The sequence below is a fragment of the Glandiceps talaboti genome, chromosome 12, assembly GCF_964340395.1.
Source record: "Glandiceps talaboti chromosome 12, keGlaTala1.1, whole genome shotgun sequence".
Classification (NCBI taxonomy): Eukaryota; Metazoa; Hemichordata; class Enteropneusta; family Spengelidae; genus Glandiceps; species Glandiceps talaboti.
This window is the reverse complement of record NC_135560.1, coordinates 16,177,959-16,197,018: the sequence shown is the minus strand read 5'-3', so window position 1 is coordinate 16,197,018 and position 19,060 is coordinate 16,177,959. Positions and strand designations below refer to the sequence as shown.

The 19,060-nt window shown below is 39.1% G+C and overlaps 1 protein-coding gene and 1 non-coding gene across 7 annotated transcripts in view; one reads left to right on the top strand and one right to left on the bottom strand.

The window, feature by feature from the left end:
- The first annotated feature begins 1,094 nt into the window (after window positions 1–1,094).
- Window positions 1,095–1,176, top strand: Trnas-aga (transfer RNA serine (anticodon AGA)). The gene has a single exon. It is a non-coding gene; the product is annotated as a tRNA-Ser (tRNA).
- Window positions 1,177–8,228: 7,052 nt separating this feature from the next.
- LOC144443324 (repulsive guidance molecule A-like) overlaps window positions 8,229–19,060 on the bottom strand; it is a 105,918-nt gene continuing 95,086 nt past the window's right edge. For all 6 annotated transcript variants that reach the window (XM_078132776.1, XM_078132777.1, XM_078132780.1 and 3 more), the window contains 3 exons: window positions 10,823–10,968; window positions 10,123–10,592; window positions 8,229–9,523 (listed from right to left, as the gene is read on the bottom strand). In XM_078132776.1, coding sequence (XP_077988902.1) covers window positions 8,819–9,523; window positions 10,123–10,592; window positions 10,823–10,968 — 1,321 coding nt within the window. In that variant the 3' untranslated portion in view covers window positions 8,229–8,818. The remainder of the gene's footprint in view (window positions 9,524–10,122; window positions 10,593–10,822; window positions 10,969–19,060) is intronic.

The window sequence follows — 19,060 nt, the reverse complement described above, 5'->3', positions numbered from 1 at the left end:
TACGCGTTTCTATCAGTTTTGTCATTCCGGGATTTGATTTTGATATGGTTAGTTTGAGAAAACCCATGTTCAAGTTCAAAGCACCCCCCCCCCCCAGTCGGTTAAAAGTGCCCGGCCCTAAGCTTCGCTCATTTTTTTTGATGACAGCGGAGCTAGACTATTCTCTACTATAATACCACGGGGCACTCAGACTTAGTTAGTTATGTTTACGAAAACAAAAAAACAAAAAAACAACAACAAACAAACAAACAAACAAACAAACAGAACAAACAAACAATAAATGAATGAATGAATGAATGAATGAATGAATGAATGAATGAATGATGAATAAATACATAAATACTGACAAACATCAACAAGAGACTAATTACAAATCATTATCAACTACAAGAATTGCTATATGTTTTCCTATATGCGAAATGGTCACAATTGTGGTAATTACTCTCGTGTTGATGCTTGTCAGTATTTATTTATTTATTTATTTTGTTTGTTTGTTTGTTTTCGTAAACATAACTAACTAAGCCTGAGTGCCCTGTGATAATACTAGAGTATCTGACCAGATTGTACAATCCGAGGTTTGCTCCTGCTTACATCGCTGTTTACACGGTGAATGTTGATTTAAACTTGGTGCCGATAAATATAACTATAATCATAAAATCTCACCTTCAGATTTAGATTTTATTTGCATATCAAGGACTCTGGCCCATGTGCAAAGGGGGTTAAATTTCTAAACTAGAATAAATACTAAATAATGAAATACTATAAAGCATTGTGTATACATTAAACCACAGACAAGTATTAAAGTACTTGTCTGTGATTAAAGCACTCGAAACTTTAACTATTCAAAATTTTCTGACGGCTCTGAAACACCATACGTATACACAAATTTGTTATAAATAGCTTAATCTTTTGCCCGTTACAGACAACATTAAACTTACAATCATTCGGATGCTCGATTCGAACAACTCTTGTGGAATGTTTTTGACCCTAAGTTATGATATTGATAAGAGGGCGCACTATCTATTATCTAAGTGGACATGCGTGTCCCAGATTCAATTTTCATATCCAAAAAGAAAGCGCCCTCTTTCAGCAAGGTAGTCGTGGCCGAGCGGTTAAGGCGATGGACTAGAAATCCATTGGGGTCTCCCCGCGCAGGTTCGAATCCTGCCGACTACGCCATTATTTTTTTTACTCTTTCTTTTGCGTAGTCTCACTTTTTTTCTATTCGATACTACATTAGCACAATTTTATTTAATCTCTGACATTTGCTTCTCAGATAGAAGTAATGTTTTTATTGCGTTCCTTCGCATTTCAAAGTTAGGTATAGGCTATAGGCTCACGCAACATTCCCGGCCAATGACCTCTGGTTCATCAGTTAAAGGAGTGGTTACTTTTGATGACGACCAGGCCTAATGATACAATTTAGAATGTGTGGGGTTGGTAGATTTTTATTTTATTTTATAAGATATTTTAATGTGTGAGTGTCTAGTTCAGGTTTTCCATTGTTTTCCAAATAGTCTCTGTGTTGTTTATTTCTTCTTATAAGATGTAAGCTTACAGCCATTACAGATTGGAAGAACAGTTTTATATTGTCTTTTTAAGTTGATCTCAGTTTCCACATCCACTATTTCTCGTGAGACTTCACAATATTTGCGATTTTATTATTTTTTTTCTCGAATATTTAAAAAAAGTTTAGGGTCGCGGCAGTAAAAAAGGTAAGTGGGGTCAGGTAAGCGGAACCAAATTTGGCCAAACCAAGACTGTATAAAACTTGTGTAATTGAGTTCATTCTAAAAATGGTAGGTAGAAATAACAATGTAAACATTAACTTAAAACCTCACATTTCCGTTGTTTTTCAAATAATTATACATGCACCGTAATTTAACAATACAACAAATGTACCACAATCCTATAAAACTATCTATTTCACGGTGACACTGAAAGCTTTGTAAATTCAATGAACGAAAGCTAGTGCTGTCAATATAATACATGACTACACAGGGATAAAATAAGCTTGCGTACTAGATAGAGTTCAATGATGATTTTAAAAAAAATATTCTTTCTTTTATGTAGGCCTACACAATTATATTCTTTGGTTGTTAGGCTAACACGGTGTTTGAACTGGAGTCAATTTTGCGTTTTATTTTATTAAGAAAAAGAGAACTTGGTAATAAAGATTTGTGAATTGTTAGTCTTGTTTATATTTTGGGAGAGAAATCTCACAAGTTTCGGTTTTAAATTGCGCCCTCTAAATGAACAATTATTGTCGGGTATGTTAGGCCTAATAAATTACAATGTGTGGTTCCGGTTACCCGATCTCACTTCCGATTCTAAACTTTTTTTTCAAGTTACATATTCGAGAGAAAAAAATAATAAAATCGTGGAATTGTGAAGTGTGGCCAGAAATAGTGGATGTGGAAACTGACATCAACTTAAAAAGACAATACAACACTGTTCTGATGGGAAGAAACCAATAACACAAAGATCATATGAAAAACAACGGGAAAATATTAACTACCTGAACTAGACACTTGCACATGAAAAAAAAATTAAAATAAAATAAAAAAATCTACCTACCCCACCTATTCTAAAACTGAGCGTAATCGGAACCACACAATTTTTTTATTAGGCCTTAGTTACTTCATCGTTTTAATACATTTTTATAGCCTATAGGCCTAGATGTGTAATCTAAAATATGTATTGCCTTCTTTAGCATTCTGTCATCAATATAACACCCAGTTTTAATTATTATCTAATTATTTGTGTTTGTTCTTATACGCAGTATATCATAAACATCGACAGAGGCATCTGTGTATAGAAAATGACACAGAGTAATATTCAAGGACTGTACATGTCATAAATAGAATTTTAATGCAATTCCATATTTCTTCATCGTCGTAAAAAACACAGCACCTCTTTACGGTACCGTCCATGACTGGTTTTAAATTACCCGAGTTCAGCACCCTGTCATCGATAATTTGCACCCTGCTTTGGTATTTTGCACCCTGTTACATGTATTACTGGTCGTACAGGCTGCCATATTTTGATAGTCCCTTTTGAATTGTCGACGTCGTTCACAGTTATATTGATGTTGTTTTTACCTCAGTGATCATTCTTTAAACCCCCCCCCCCCCCCACAATAAATAATGCTCATGTTTTCCTTGTTTCATATTATATATATTATGCATCTTGTTCAAACATAGTATGCCTTGGTTTTGACTGTATAAGCTACTTGCCACGCTTGCGTTACATACCTGACAAGAATTGCGGTTTGTAAAATTTGCTGCAGACTGCCTTGCGAAAATGTACTTTCTTAATTCACAACGAAACAAAAACAAGACGAAAGACTATTAACATATTTTATGGGAATGGATATATTTGTCGGTTTATAACGATACCTCGCTAAAATATATACTATAAACATGTAATGTTCAGCCAAGGAAAATATTCGTGACCTAAGGGTCCTTGAAAATAATATTTACCAGTGACGTAATACTTAAGTCACTGTTATTTTCTGGCTGAAAAAAATATTGGGGAATAACATAATTATACCTCTTCAAGCATAATTTATGGAAATTCTGTGAAAATAATCGCAGTTTGCAACGATTTTACACGTATTTTGAGCACCGTGGAGCTAGTGACGTCACAGACACTGGTTGTCGTGACATAGAACGACGAGAATGTATTAATCCATATTTTCTGTTCACAGACAATAACTTGGCTTGTGCATGCATGTAATATTTAGGTGACTATACGTGTATGAAGGAGTACGAAATAACTACTCAAGACTGTCGACAGAGAAAAAAATCGAGAGTTTGATCGCTGGCTGGGGAGAATTGTCGTGATGGAACTAAAATAGCAGAAGTTAAGTTTGTGAGTTGCATTTCTGTTGTCTTACATTGGTGAGTTCACGTGCACGGTGCTATACCATAGGGACACGAATTATTTTTTAGATTGTTGTTTTCATAGGAAAAATATCATACGAATCCTGCTACTACAAATGTACACTGTATCTTTTTTTCCAAAAGATAAATTTCCCAGATACAGGTAGGGGATATATATATTCAAGTTACAACGTTTTTTGCCTGTAGACAAGGAAAATACTATGTGTCCGTATGGACTATACAATAAAACATACACTGGGTAATGTCCGATAGACAAGCGACCTCGCAGTCAAATTAGCTCCGTAGAAGTTGGACAAAGTCAACCTCAAATGTTACAGTAGTTGAGTTGCTTAACTAATAATAAATCATGCTCAACTTGAGCATGATTTCATTGAATATCGATATGTTTCAAAAAGAGAACAGTGATTCGACTTTTGAACAATAATTAACAAGGATGAATTACATGTAAAAGATGGAAATGTGTTATGAAACACAAGCCTTCAATCAAAGACATAGTCCCCCCAACTTGTTTGTTTTATGACAAAGTAGTAGTGCAAATTTGAATAGGGTCCTCTAGATACAAAACTTCATAATTTATTTGACCAATTTGTTGTTTGACCTTGATTATGGAGATCAAAGGCAAAGGTCAAGATATAAAAAGAAAGCTCATCTTTGGGGTATAGACATTCAAATGGATTTTTTTGTTTCTTAAACTTCTTGGGTTAACATATAGAAATGTTTGGTCATTTCACCTTAAAAATGTTTGTCAAGGTCAAAAGTCAATAATGTGAGGGTAGACACTTATAAACGCCATGGAGCTCGAGATCGTCCAGTTTGTATCATCTTCTTCTCCAAAACCGGCAGTCAGAATGCATTGATATTTGGTGTGCATGTTCCTTGGGGGGGGGGGGGGGGGGCTGCTCAGGTTTGTTCATGCCAGGTTGATATAACTGATTTTCTATTTTTAGTGAATTTATTTTGATTTTTAAAAAAATAAAAAAAGATAATTTCGACTTTTACACAGACACACTTCACCAGCACTACTAAGTCAGTTCAGTTGTGCAAAAAACGCAGTGTTTAGCAACTCTGACGATACCTACATACTTACGTATGTGTCCATGAGTCTGTATTGCAATTTACGATTACCACCGCCTTGTATGGCCGCCACCTTGACTTCTTTTGTTTTTATGTAATTTAAATTGTTAGTTTCGAATTGTGTGTGTTAGAGAGAGAGAGAGAGAGAGAGAGAGAGAGAGAGAGAGAGAGAGAGAGAGAGAGAGAGAGAGAGAGAGAGAGAGAGAGAGAGAGAGAGAGAGAGAGAGAGAGAGAGAGAGAGAGAGAGAGAGAGAGAGAGAGAGAGAGCGAGCGTCAACATTTTGTGTTACAGCGCCCTCTCACAAACTAGTTCTACTGGTCGACGTTTGTTTTTATGTTACTCAGATAAATCAGTCATACGGTTATCATACATGGTGTTTTCATACATGCAAATCATAGCATACATACGTCACCTACTCTTACCAGATGGGTCTTTGGGTTAAGGAATAGATAGATATGGGTCAAATGTCAATTGTCAGAAAGACATATGCATTTATAAAGCCAGGCGGACACGCTGAAGTTTTGGCATTGTAAAGTGCCGGGGTCACGTCCGTACACCGACGAAATCCTATCCTTACGTCATCTTACAAATGTAATACTGTCTTCCGTCAGATAACTCTCATACTTGTTAAACACTAGATGTTTGTATTGCCCCATGCCATGTCCAAAAATGATAATCTTTTACACGGAAACAAACTCAGAAATTGTACGTCGAGATATACAAACGACAAATGTATGGCCGGTCAATCATTGTAAACATTCAGACATCGACAAGCACCTACCTGTAGGGACAAACGCTGCAACACAATTTCCGCTATTTTGTTTTTTCGCTCGTCCAACAAGTCAAGCAAAAATTTAAAAAAGAAGAAGCAAAATGTCAGTTAAGATAGCGGAAATAGTGTCGTAGAGTTTAATCCTACACGTCTACAGGTAGCTAACTATGAAATGAGTATGATCTGACATTGGTTGACGATGTGTCTGAATTTCGCACGGTATCGTATCTTCTTTGGGCCATTTGACATTTTTTTTATCTTACAAGTTCATAAATGGAGAATAGACTGCTACATGTGCATTCGGTGTTTAGGGAGTCGTCACAATACTTTAAATGGATTCGATCTCTGTAAATAAAAGTACTTGTAGTCTAAGACTAGATACTGCTATACACGTGGTATCCAGTCATGCGTTCACCCATTCTTGAGATTCGATGCCACCAATAACACAACATGTTAAGCAACTACCACAACCCGGGCAAATTGTTGACGTTTTCACTGACTGGGGTTTGAGAGAGAGAAATGGAAAGTGGGACTTATTTCGGAGCTAACGACTATCACGGTATCGGGGGGGGGGGGGGGGGGGTTATTGACAAAATTACTGTTTAGAGCCTATCCATGGCTTTGAATCTTTCTCCACTGGAGAAACCATACGTTTTTCCATTGGAGAAGCATTCAAAGCCACGGATGGCCATGCTCAGCTTATCGGCATTATTGTTGCAATTGCCGATTGACAATTTCATCACATATAAAAAGTCTTCACTTTTGTTGTTGTAACCGAACACTGACGAGAGAGAAAAAATCTAAGGTCATTTCTCCTGATATAGTGGTCAATAATTATCTCCCACAAAGGCGGCCCGACGGTAACATCCAAAGTACGTAGTCTGATTATTGAGTGTTCCCGGTTACAGTTAACCAAACTTCGCTATCTACTGATCTATTTATCGCTAAATTGTTCAGCCGTTCATTTACTGTATTGTAAAGCAATGGCTATCACCAGTTGCCCATCGGCACTGTGCTTTGAACATGTGAAATTTCCCGACACTTCGGCAGGAAACAGCTAGTGTACCGTAATTTGGTATAGACTAAAATGCAAGATGAAAAGTTAATTGAATTTGTGGGATGTCCTTTTGGGGAGCTTTGGACCACAACGGATGGGTACACAAAACGTACTTTTGAATCCACAAACATGTTTAAATAAATCTTGAAATTTGCCTTTTCACATCTACACAATATAGTGTCAAAACTCCGCCTGTTTTAATTAACTAGTGTTTGGCAAAGTTCACCAGTTGAGCCACCCACTGTGGGGTCCGAGTGGGCGGAGCTAAAAAACCTGATTGACTTCCATCACTAATTACGTTGATACAACAATCGAATTGTTCATGGTTGCTACGATACGTTGGACACTCACTCGTCAGATTGGCAGGAATGTCAATACAACTCGGCAATATGTTTGTGTACACACGTGTGTGTTGAATTCACACCTGCAACGCACCTGGCCTTCTTCTAATACTTCCTCAAATATGCCTACCACACCTCGCACTGCTGCCAGCAGCTCTTATACCAAACAGCAATTTGTCCCAGGCCACAGAGTGTGACATTTTCCTCTAACAACTTCCATGCAGTGTCTTTTGTGCACACACTGAAGTAACCGGGGTGATTTCGCGCCCTTAGAGCGCTTTGTTATTTTTATTTGCCTAATTAATATATGCACACCACAGGCGTTCGGTTGTATATTGTCTCAAAGAGAACTAACATCACTACTCCCTAGGGCGAGTTGCATTTCTATAGAGTGTTTAGTCGAGGCTAACTTCAGGATTTCAACTCGCCCACTGTGTTTGTATGAAAACGACCACAGCCCTTTGAACTTTTGGTGGTGTGGGGCCGGTACGTCATCATCGAACTCTTTAGAAGTCTACCCCCTTTACCCTCGACCGGTGAATCTGTGTAGCGACGAACTGTCGCAACGGAACAAGAAGAACTCCCAAAGTTATCGCGCATTCCTCTCCCCTATGGCCTCTAACAATTTGCATAAGAAAGGGCTTGGAGTAATTTACAAAGAGAGGGAGAGCGTCGTATAATGGCGATGGGAGCACTAGAGTTGTGGCCATGGAGGCACGTTTCAATGTTTGCCAATGCAGCAAATGGAATGGCCCACCGTGAAAGGTCTTGTAGTATGGGGTCTGGTTACAAAGCTGCCAGTCCTGATAACCCTAACACATAGGTTGATTGCCACAGTTCTTGCAGCTGTCAACACCTACATAACTTCAATATGTATATACTTCTTTATATCGCCAGCTGAGAGTTGCCGCTAGTACCTAATAGAACCAACGTTGTTGTCGTTTAAGTCAAGAGCCCGTCAGTGACAGTTAAAAGTCTGAATATAAAAGAGCTGAGCACGTTCGTCTAAGTCATTGGTGTTGGAGTAAGTGGCGCATATAGGCCGATCTACTGCAAAGGTCAATCTAAACACACAAGACCAGGTCATCGAATTACAAGGAAACAAAACAAACCCTTTTCAGGTTTTATTTTACAGAGTGGGGTTGGTTCAATAGATCTGTCATATTTTCGGCAAATACCTTATAGTTCTTTGCTAAAAAATAATTTCAAAATGTACACTTCTCATCGAATTTCTCTTCTTTTCATTGTAAAGTTGGCCTGTTTGTGTTATATTATGTTGTGTTGTGATATCTGAACATATATACCTACTTGTAGTAGGGGAGGGGACAATTTTAAGTAACAAAGTGTCTACTAGCCGGCTACGCTTAATTTAATATGGAGGTCGATATACACTTGGCAGGGAATGGGCTTTACTAGAAATTTTCGTTTTTGTGTAAAAAAAATCCTCTGACGTTGTCCAAAGAATGGAACATATTTATAAATTACTGCAAATAGTATTTCTGTGATCTGTACAAAGTGATAGCTGACAGCACTTGACTATCCCTACATATACTGTAGAATGCTTTCACGAAAAAAAGCACCTTTTAGCTGTGTTGTCCATTATATATACATCAAGAATGTCTGTAAGCAGGTTGTGTGTATATATAGTTATTTCTGTATTATATATTATTATATTAGTAATGCTACAAAATTTGTTCTCCAATTAGCTATTAATGAAATGATACAATGAACTAATAAAATATAGACTAGATAAGTCCATGTCAGCGTAGTCCTTGGAGGTGCCCTACTATAAACAACAGTTACTGTTCTGTTCTTTGTCCACGGACTAGTAGTCCTTGTTTGTTGAATACTGGCATTTGGAAGCAATTCTTTGAAGTCTGTTAGTGCTTTCCTAGCTGCCATGGTAAAGTTTACATCACCCGTAGTAATGAGGTCAAAGACACACGAGTCGAAATAGAACTCAGTAACATTGGCTTCGTTGCATTTGGCAATAGCTGTTTCCTTGGTCATCACAATCCCACTATTATCCCGAATTTCATTTGGCGACGGGATGACATCCATGAAGTCAATTTTTTCTCGAGTAGGACACCCTTTCACACACAACTCGAGTCCGTCCTTTTTACTCGTGTTCACAAGGTCACTTGGCATACGAATTGCAAAGGTTAAATAACGTCCAACTTGGCGCACAACAATCCTCGTTGAAATATATTTTGCCAATATTTCTACATGCTCTCCCGCGACTATCTCCTTTATTAACAGACTCCTCCCGCTCCGGGTAGTTCCGTCAACAAACGCAGCCGGTAAATTCCCCGTCTGTGCTTGGTAAAGTTTTTGTTCTGTACACTCCGAATGGTCTTTAATTATGACGGTCAACTGCAAGAGAAAGGAGATGGCATACAAAAATCAACATTAAAATAACACCTCGAAGTTTTTTAATTACATTACACACTTTTCCCAAGTTTGAACCGTTCTCAATGTGCCATTATCACCGTGACAAGAGTCCGTCTAAACCTTGGGCACTTGTGGTGAAAACGTCCATTGATATGACATGTGTCAACGACTTGAAAGCCCCAAGAATTGTATTAAGTTCAACACCGGTACACAAGAATGGGTACAACATCATATAACAATAACGTACTTATACATTTTTCATGTAGTTAGTCCATTGAAAGGACAAAAACAACGCCGCGGCACAGAAAGGGGCTCGGACCAAGATGGACGAGTTTTTCTTCTAACACCATTCTAATTTCACACCTACACGAATAAACTAAACAAAATATGTCTGAACTACACCCTTAAAACATACACCAGTTAACTTTGACAGCAAGGATTCACACAGGAGTGAGTGCAACTCGGATTTTAAAACTCAGACATGCAAGTTATATACACACACCAGTAATGATGTAATTATATATGCTCGTCTTCTGGTGACACAATTACTGGAAGCAACGCAATGTGGCGTGTCTACGTACCTTGTCCGTGGCTGTGGCACTTGAACCCTCCACTAAAGGCACATTAGTAACTTGCACAGCTAAGTATGTATTGTCAATTAAAGGCCAGGCACCTGCAACTTTACACGTCTCAAAGACGTCGTTGAACGTTCTCAAGTGAGGGTCTCCAAATAGTCCACAATGTTTGTAAGGACCACGGCGGCCATTAATGGCATGAGAGGTACAATGATCATCCCCTGCCTTTGGAGGCCGTGGGTGCGATGTGTGCTCGTCAGGAGGAGAAACGTGTGAGCAATTGTTGTCTTTCATTAAATCCGAAGTTAGAGTCACTATCGAATGGAAGTTGAGATCGCCACGACATCCACGGGCTGCTTTGTCCGCACACTCCTTGTAGGCCCGTAACGCAGCACACTGTTCGGCCGCCGATATATTATTGTCAATGCTTTCGGAATAATCTTCGGAACACTTCCGAACTTTACACTCAGAGTTCACTGTTAACAGAAGAGAAATCGTACAGTTTTAGAAGTCAATATTCATTAATATAGAATGTATAGTGCGTGAAACACACGCCAATGTGTAAATGTCTATGGGTTTCGGCCAGTAAACATGGTGGCCGCCGTGTGTGCTATTTGTAAACTGTTAATCATTACCCTTACGAGGACTCGTCAAGTCTCTCCTGTTTTTCAAAATTACACAAAAGTAGCTTTCAAGGGTACCTTACCTGTGTTAATAAGTGTCGCTAGAATCAGAACATGTACTACGATGTGTGACGGGCGAACAGCCAAGCTGCAAAAACGCCTTCTCCCCATACCCTTCCATACAGTACGGGCTGACAGAAACTCACTCGCTTTGGCTGCACGATATGCTCTGTGGGCACGAAAACAGATTAGCAGAGTCAGTTGTCAATCAAACATTTACTGGTCAATAGTACACAGAATCACTGAACGAGTGACTCTATAGCCACGCCCACCACATCCCAATATGCGAATGAAGGCCAACTGTGCACCCCGGCTTCACACCTTGATATGCCGCCAGCAAAAATACCTTCTTACCCCAGGATCGAGCAAGTCTACCCAGAAAGCCGTGTTGGTAAATGGGCAGGGCTTACTTGGGGGTAAGATGATAGCGTTGGTAAAAGTATCTCCACCCCCCTGTTGTGACACGATCACTTTTGCGCGTATCGAGTATCGAGGCCCAGCTGTCACATCTAATTGCAAATAAACATCACTCGCTTGTTCTCTATTGGCTGACAGCGTAACGGAACAATCCATCTGGTGATAAGCCTTTGTGAGGCACGAACCGAAATACTCAAACCAACCCCGTCAGTTCATCAACCAAGTTTTACAGCATGTCAATCACAACACACAAATATAAAGTGTTATGCTATATTTATTGTCAATCACCAACGGGAGTAGCCACACGAAAGAATGGTATTGCACTGTGCAGGAAATAGCAGTGTGAATAAATTGGCAAATACGTCAAAACAATAGCCCACCGGCGATACATGTATATCGATCCCTACATGAACGTCAAATAAATAGACATTGTAAACATTGCCATACACATTATGCTTCAACCAATCTGGCCATTTACTAGTATACAGACTAATACAATTATGTATTCATGTAAACGAATTGTGGCATAGTTAATGACGGTCACTGGTCCAAAGTGTCACATTCCGTAGCATGTACTGTCAGCGAGCTTGTTAACAAGGCTCTGAGATTACACAGTGCGTCTATTGTTGTCACCCAACGTTTTAATTATAATTCGTCTATTGATGTAACATGCGTGTTCAATTGCGACTGTCAGTTGCAGCCTTTGATAACATCGATTGGTGGCGATTTCGACTAACGTTTACACACGGAAGAAAACAATGAGCGGAGTGAATCACCCTTTTAACAGCTCACAATTGCCACGATTAAAATGCAAATAAGGCATGGCTTCTGTCGCAAAATATTAGCATGCCACATTCTGATTTGACATCCAAATTGCACTATCTGATTGTGTTTATTTATGCCCTGTATTCCTACGTCGTCCTGACTTGTAATGTATACATCTATGAAGTGCGATTTTTTGCCCTGCCCGGCGAACTGTTCGGTAACAGAATGAGTACCATCTGTACGGAACGTGCTTTAGCGGCCGAATTCCACACATCTCCGGACAAATTGATTTCACAGAAATGTGGTCGTAAGTTGTGGAAAACGTGACGAAGGCAAGGATTGATATCTCGGACTGTGCTATAATTGTAAATATCAACATTTGCCAAGTTCCTTCAAGGCGTGGGAAGTCGAAGTATTCAATGTGAATTTGTAGAAATGAGTATGGGGGCCACCTGGGTGTAAAAGTAGTGTCTCGCCACTTCAACACTTTGATATGGGGACATCAAGATGAAGCAATCTTCATCCCAACGGGAGCATTTTTTTTCCCACACGGTACCTTCAAATTAAACGAGGTCTTTTCAAAAACACGAAGAAAAGATAGGAGGCTTTGAACGAATAAGTAGCTGTCAGTGTGACCCACGCTATTTCAAGTGGGTACTTTCGCCACATCTGCAAACCATTTCTCCAAGTTCCTTTAGTTGGTCAAACAATAGCAACGTATTCAAAGACACAACCGTATTTGGGATCCAACAAAATTGAAAGGACAAGGAGGACTTTCCTTTGAGATGGCCTTTCATGCTAGGTTACAATAAATGCGTTTTCCGACAGGGCACCCCTTCAATTACGCGTGGTTATTTGCATGAGTAGTAATACCGCACTACGGTGATTCAAATGACAGCATATCACCGAGGTGATAATTAGTATTTTTACCCCCCCCCCCCTACAAAAGAGCAAGAAGCAAAAACATAATATAAATTCAAAGTACTGGATTTCTGACGTTCTACGTTATCCGATGTAAAATAAAAGTTCAACATAATGAATAAACAGTGGACATTTATATTTCGTTGCTAGTTCATCTCACTAACTGAATTTTTCAAAGAGGGTGAAATCTTCGACCGACAATATTTGTGGCCTTCTCCTTCTTTAGTGTAGTACAATGCAGTTCTTTTACTGTTGTACATTATGACATGCCCCGATGAAATTTGGCACCCTTTACACTCAGAGGAATGTATGATTGTGTCAAATGCCCAATGGCGCGATTGGCAAAATCACCACCACCTTCGACCCGTATACACTTGAGTGGTTCTTCACAGTTGTTGTTATTTGCCAACCCTCAATTGATTCTCTTGATTGCCCCGATTGTAGCTAGTTTAGTACAGTCTTTTTCACACGTTTTATAAAATCATAAAACCTTCTGCTAGCCAGCGCCGTGTTCGTTTGGCTTACACTTTTCTGCAAAGTTCGCCAAACATATAACCACAAACTTTAACTTTAACTGTTAGAAGACAGCATACAAAAGTACAAATGTCTTGTATTTTGGTTGAAGTTTTAAAGAATGAATTCGCACATGCCATTGTACGTGTAATATCGGAACTTCAGTTCCAAGTTTTGCGAAGAGACGCGTACGTACATTGAAGTGGCCAGCTGCCGGACCTCTGCTCACCAAACTCATCCTTGCAATTATAGTGTAGTTCTAATTTGTAGACATTTATTAGGGCGCGGTGTGAATTCTTCTATACCGAGGACGGATTGAGAAAAGAGGCTTTGCTTATTGTCCTATTTGAATTGTAGTACAAGCACTACCCGATAAGTGACTTCCCCCTAGTGAAAGAACTCCAACTATTCATATTATAACACTGCATGTAAAAACTTCGGAAAGTATTTACTTGTTGGTTCCACTGGAAAACCTTCGACAACACCCCGATACGGAAAGTCGTGGTACGACGGATTAACCACGAAATTGTGAAAACTGTACAGACGGTGTTCTTTCTTGTAGTATCAGTACACTCCGTATGAAATTTCGCCTTTTGGGAGTATTTATTAAAGTACACAGGTACTAAGTCGACGTACCTATGCATCAGCATTCATTCGTGACAAAACATACAAATAACACAACACATAACCCGACATCTACATCTTATGAGGAACTGAGCTGAAATCAGACTCCATAGAAAATATTTCAACGCGTTATTTAAACCATTAAAATGTCAGATGGTACTAATCACAGGATGGTAATTATGCATGTATGTATGTATATATATATATATATATATATATATATATATATATATATATATATATATATATATATATATATATATATATATATATATATATATATATATATATATATATGAAGAACAAAAATCTCTCACCACTTACCCTTACCCCCACCCCTCTCGTCAGACAAAACTTGAACCAATTATGATATGAAATCTAAAGGGAAAGCACTGTCTAATAGCAAAAAATAGCAGATTTTCTAGTTGTGGAAAATACATACATACATAGATACATACATACATACATACATACATACATACATACAGACAGACACACACACACATACACACACACACACACATACATACATACATACATACATACATACATACATTCATTTCAATTTTGCACTAGTATCTAAGGACCTTGAAAATAATTATTATTTTGTTCATGTTTGCACAAGTTTTCGTTACATGTATTTGAGAGAAAACTCGGCACAACGTAATACATCGTGGCTTGCACGTCGTATGTGATGAATACTTTCCCCTTCGACAGTCTCCCTTCGCGGCTAATTGATTTTCAGTTGGGAGGAACACAAAGCTTACAAGTTGGCCAGACTTGAGTGCGTTTCAGCAACGTGGCCACACAATCAAACAAGGCACCAAACGCTGTCTTTTGCGAGACTGAATAAAAACCGTATCCTGTCCGATAAAACGTGAAACTCCCGAGCACACGTGACATACTACTATCATTTTCTAGTCTACACCGTCTGTTTTTGGTAAATATCTCGGGGGAAAAATATTGTATGGTTTTATTTCTTTCAGACACCATTTCTCGAGTAGGAGGAAGCGAAGTGACAGTTCTACGACACGTCAAACACTAACCCTTAAGCATTGAAGGTGCAGCTGGGTCAAGTGACGACTGTTTTCTTGTCAACAAAATCCTGGTTTGTGCGCCACAAAGATGACGTTCTTACAAGACAAATGACTATGAAATGAGGGTTCCAAGTGTCCGAACGTTTCAAGACATCCGTTAATATGTATACGCAATTCCCCGGGAATAAACATGTTAGCTATCGTCATATCAAGTTCGCTTTCAATAGAGGCACCTGATATCAAAATAAACAAATACGGTTTTTAAGGCCAAAACTAGGGAATATCGCAACCCACGCGGCGTGTGCGTCTGTCTGTGATGGCTATACAATAGTAGTCTAATTCATGTAATTACTAGCTAGCAGCCAGTGTATACAGGATTCTATGAAAGAAAGTGTGAAAAATTAAAGGGATGCAATTGGTAGTCATTAGACTTGCAAGCCCTATTCACACTACTGCTTTCACCTTGCTTTTGTCCGTGTTTTCCATTGAGTCCCAACCCAGTTTTCACCAAATTAAAAAAAAATGAAGAAACAGGTAGTCCATTGAATGAAATCTAAATATCCGTGTTCATTTTTAAAAAAGAAAAACAAACATCGTCGCCGGCGGGTATAAGGAACAAAATGCACAGTTGTTGGATTATAAACTATGAAGGGATAGATAGGAACGGAAAGACTGTCAGAACCAATTAGTGGGATGTTCAAATTGGCCGCAACCTTCCGTTATGCCCATTATTAAACGACCATTGATCAGTGTAATTTGACCAACGACCTCTCTATTCCAAATACACGACAAGCCAACACAAACCTCGCCATGCTACACATGCTACGACATACACTCTCAACAAAGATTCGACTGTAGCCTATCGCCTTTCATCGACACGATCAACACTATATACGCTACAACTAACGCACACAAACATTGTCAAACAGACATTTTTGTTGTTGTAAAAACCACAACCCTTAGGTACTGTCTCCTTGTGGCAATCTTTTTCATAACGTCACTCGGCACAAATTACGGCCACTTTTTCAAACAATTGTACGTAAACTTTAACCACAAAAAAAGACCGATCACATCACACCAACCATGCTATCGCACATAATCATCATGTGATGGGGTCCCGTTCACCCAGGCTCGTATACTGGTAAATTCATCCGAAGCTTGTAATTATAAACATGTTTTACGTAATAAACAGACAAGTTTTTAAGTTCGGAAAAAACCTACCTTCCCCTCTTCATCAGATCTTACGATGACATGAATTTGGAGAGGCCAGGGCGTTGATACTACAAAGTGCTACAAATCATGCAATGTACCATAATCCTGGCTTATAATCTAGTTTGAAATGTATACCCCATCGGGGCCTAATATAGACATGTGGATCTCCAACACTAGTGCTATACAGCAGACACTTTTGTTACTGCCTATTAAATTCTGACAAATAGTCATTTGAGCCTGGTCACGTTGTACTTGCTGTATACATAGTCTGGTAGCATTGTTATGTCGGCATAGGGGGTTGCACATTGGTCCTGCCCCCCATACACACAGTTTTCTGGATTTGGACAGTTTCGTAGCTAGTATCCTGACTTTATGAGTTCAATAGAAATGCCTGTCCCGACTCTGACTCTGTTTATGGAGTCACAGCACAATGTGTAGTCTACAATGAGGCACACTCCGCGGTATACTCCTGCACCGGCATACAAACCACCCCTCCCCGATTTGCAAAATAGAAAGTGCTGAGATAGTTGCACATGTTTGATTATTATGTATGCCATGGGGCTGGGTATTAGGAAGTTTGATGAACAAAATAGGGGATATCATTGGTATTGTGATGGGTAGGATAGCTAGGGCCCAATATATCACCAATTGGGAATAAACATCAACATCACACTGTGCTGTCGATCCTAGTTGCATTGAACCATAGAAAGGCCAACTTTTGAGATGTTCCAAATATAGCAAAGTCGCTTCAGTTTACTGGACCTTGAGAAACCACACAACATGCAGGGATTTTACACTGAGTCATGTGTTAGTGAAAAGAAAAAAAAGAATAATAATCTAGTATTTCATGAATGACTTTGTATGCTTTCACGTGAGCTATAATCTGATGCGGTATTAGTATCATTTCTGTGTGACACAGACAGGAATTAAGACCGACCGATTATGGAACATTACAGCACAAATGTGTTGCCGAAACAATGGGATTTAAACTGATGTGGGTGCTACAGAAAGGAATCCGAATTGATCTGGTAGGGAAAAGAGTAGCTATGTATTGGCAGCTTCAAATGTCTACACAATAAGCGTAAACTGGTAGACAAATAGAGAGAAGAATAGTATAGATATTGACTGGGTGAATCGTGGTGGATATAGCAATTAGGCAGAACCAGCTAAGCTCCACGTCTAGTCCGGATTAAATCAAGAGGAAACCTGGCACAAAAGATTCTATAGCTCACATATTTCTCTTTTGAAACAAAAAAAAGGTGTACACTATGAATACCCTCCCTAGTTTACCATGCACACAGATAGTAAGTGGATGATGTCATTCAGACTGCTGTGACTGATCAAGTGATGACTGCGGAGACCAACCGCACATTGCCAGTTTCATCAGTAATCTCAACTTGGATGCTCACTCAACTGTGTTCTTATAATTTAATAAAAGCATCTAGATATCTGCGGTGAGATTACAAGGTGCCAATATTCACACCTTTTTCTCTCTGAACGAGTCATAAATTTTTATCACTTCATTTAACTGGGGGAGTCTGAGTGAATTGATCAGTACTGATTGTTTCCCACTTTGCAACACTGGCAACGGCTCCCTGGTGGATTCTAAACCCTAGCCACTGTAAATTATCATAATGGAACTATCTGACAGGGGGGACCACTTACTTCAACTAGTTCTGGTTTCATCATTTACAAACAAGCAAATATTTACTAGCAGCATAATTGACCTGATAGGTGTAGGCCATATGGTGTTAAAACTACCCCACCCCCTCCCCCACATAATTGTCTTACAGATGGGGGGCGGGGATCAATGCCATTCAAGAATCTATATGCTTATCATACAAATTTTCAAAAACGCTAGATAAATAAACAACGCACAAGAGGATGGCACACATTGTTGGTGATTTATTGTAATAAGACATGGGATTTTGCATTTAATGGCTGAATGAAGTCAATGTGACTGCATTCGGCACACATCATCAAATCATACTAATTTTGAATGTGCTCAAACATGCACTAAATGGTGTCCATATGTGTTGGTCAGGGTAAAAATATAAAAACAAGTCGAACTAGATAAGCAAGCCAGTCTTGTTTTCCAATTCCATGAAATCCAAGCACGCTATGTAGTCTGAGCCTAGTCAATACATAATTAAAACAGCCACATGCTCTGCCTACTAATCTAAGCACATGGAATGACTTACTGCATTGAAAGCTTGTTCGAATTGGCTGTTGTAATCATCCCTCGGTGAAAAGAGTGTCACACATACCAAAATATGTATAGACAGGACCTGCTCATGCTAAATCAGTACGGATAATAATAGGGTAGGATTTAAGCAGCTACCTCCAGGGGAACGGACTATTGTCTGATTTAATTACATTTGTCAGAGTCCAACACCTCCAACTGCCTTTGGCGCAAGTCTTGCATGAATGCTCTAACCCAGACATATTGCAATCCCCTGACCAGCCAATCTCTGCCTACATTTATTCGGTAACATTTCTAAATGGGAGAAAGAGAAATGTTCCCTGGCTTGGAAACATGTTACACTGTTGGAATAAATGGAGGAATTATATGTCGAGTGTTTGATGTGTTATCGCGGCTCAACAGTAGCTGTCAAAAAAGCCTTGTATTTATGCTTGAATGGTGTGAAATAAATTTCACGGTGATGTATTGGTGGCAAACAGGTTGACCTCAATTCAGTAAAGCAATCACATAGGTACAGCGACAACACAGCTTGTTCATCATATGTATCCAAATCAGCCACTTAGAGTGAA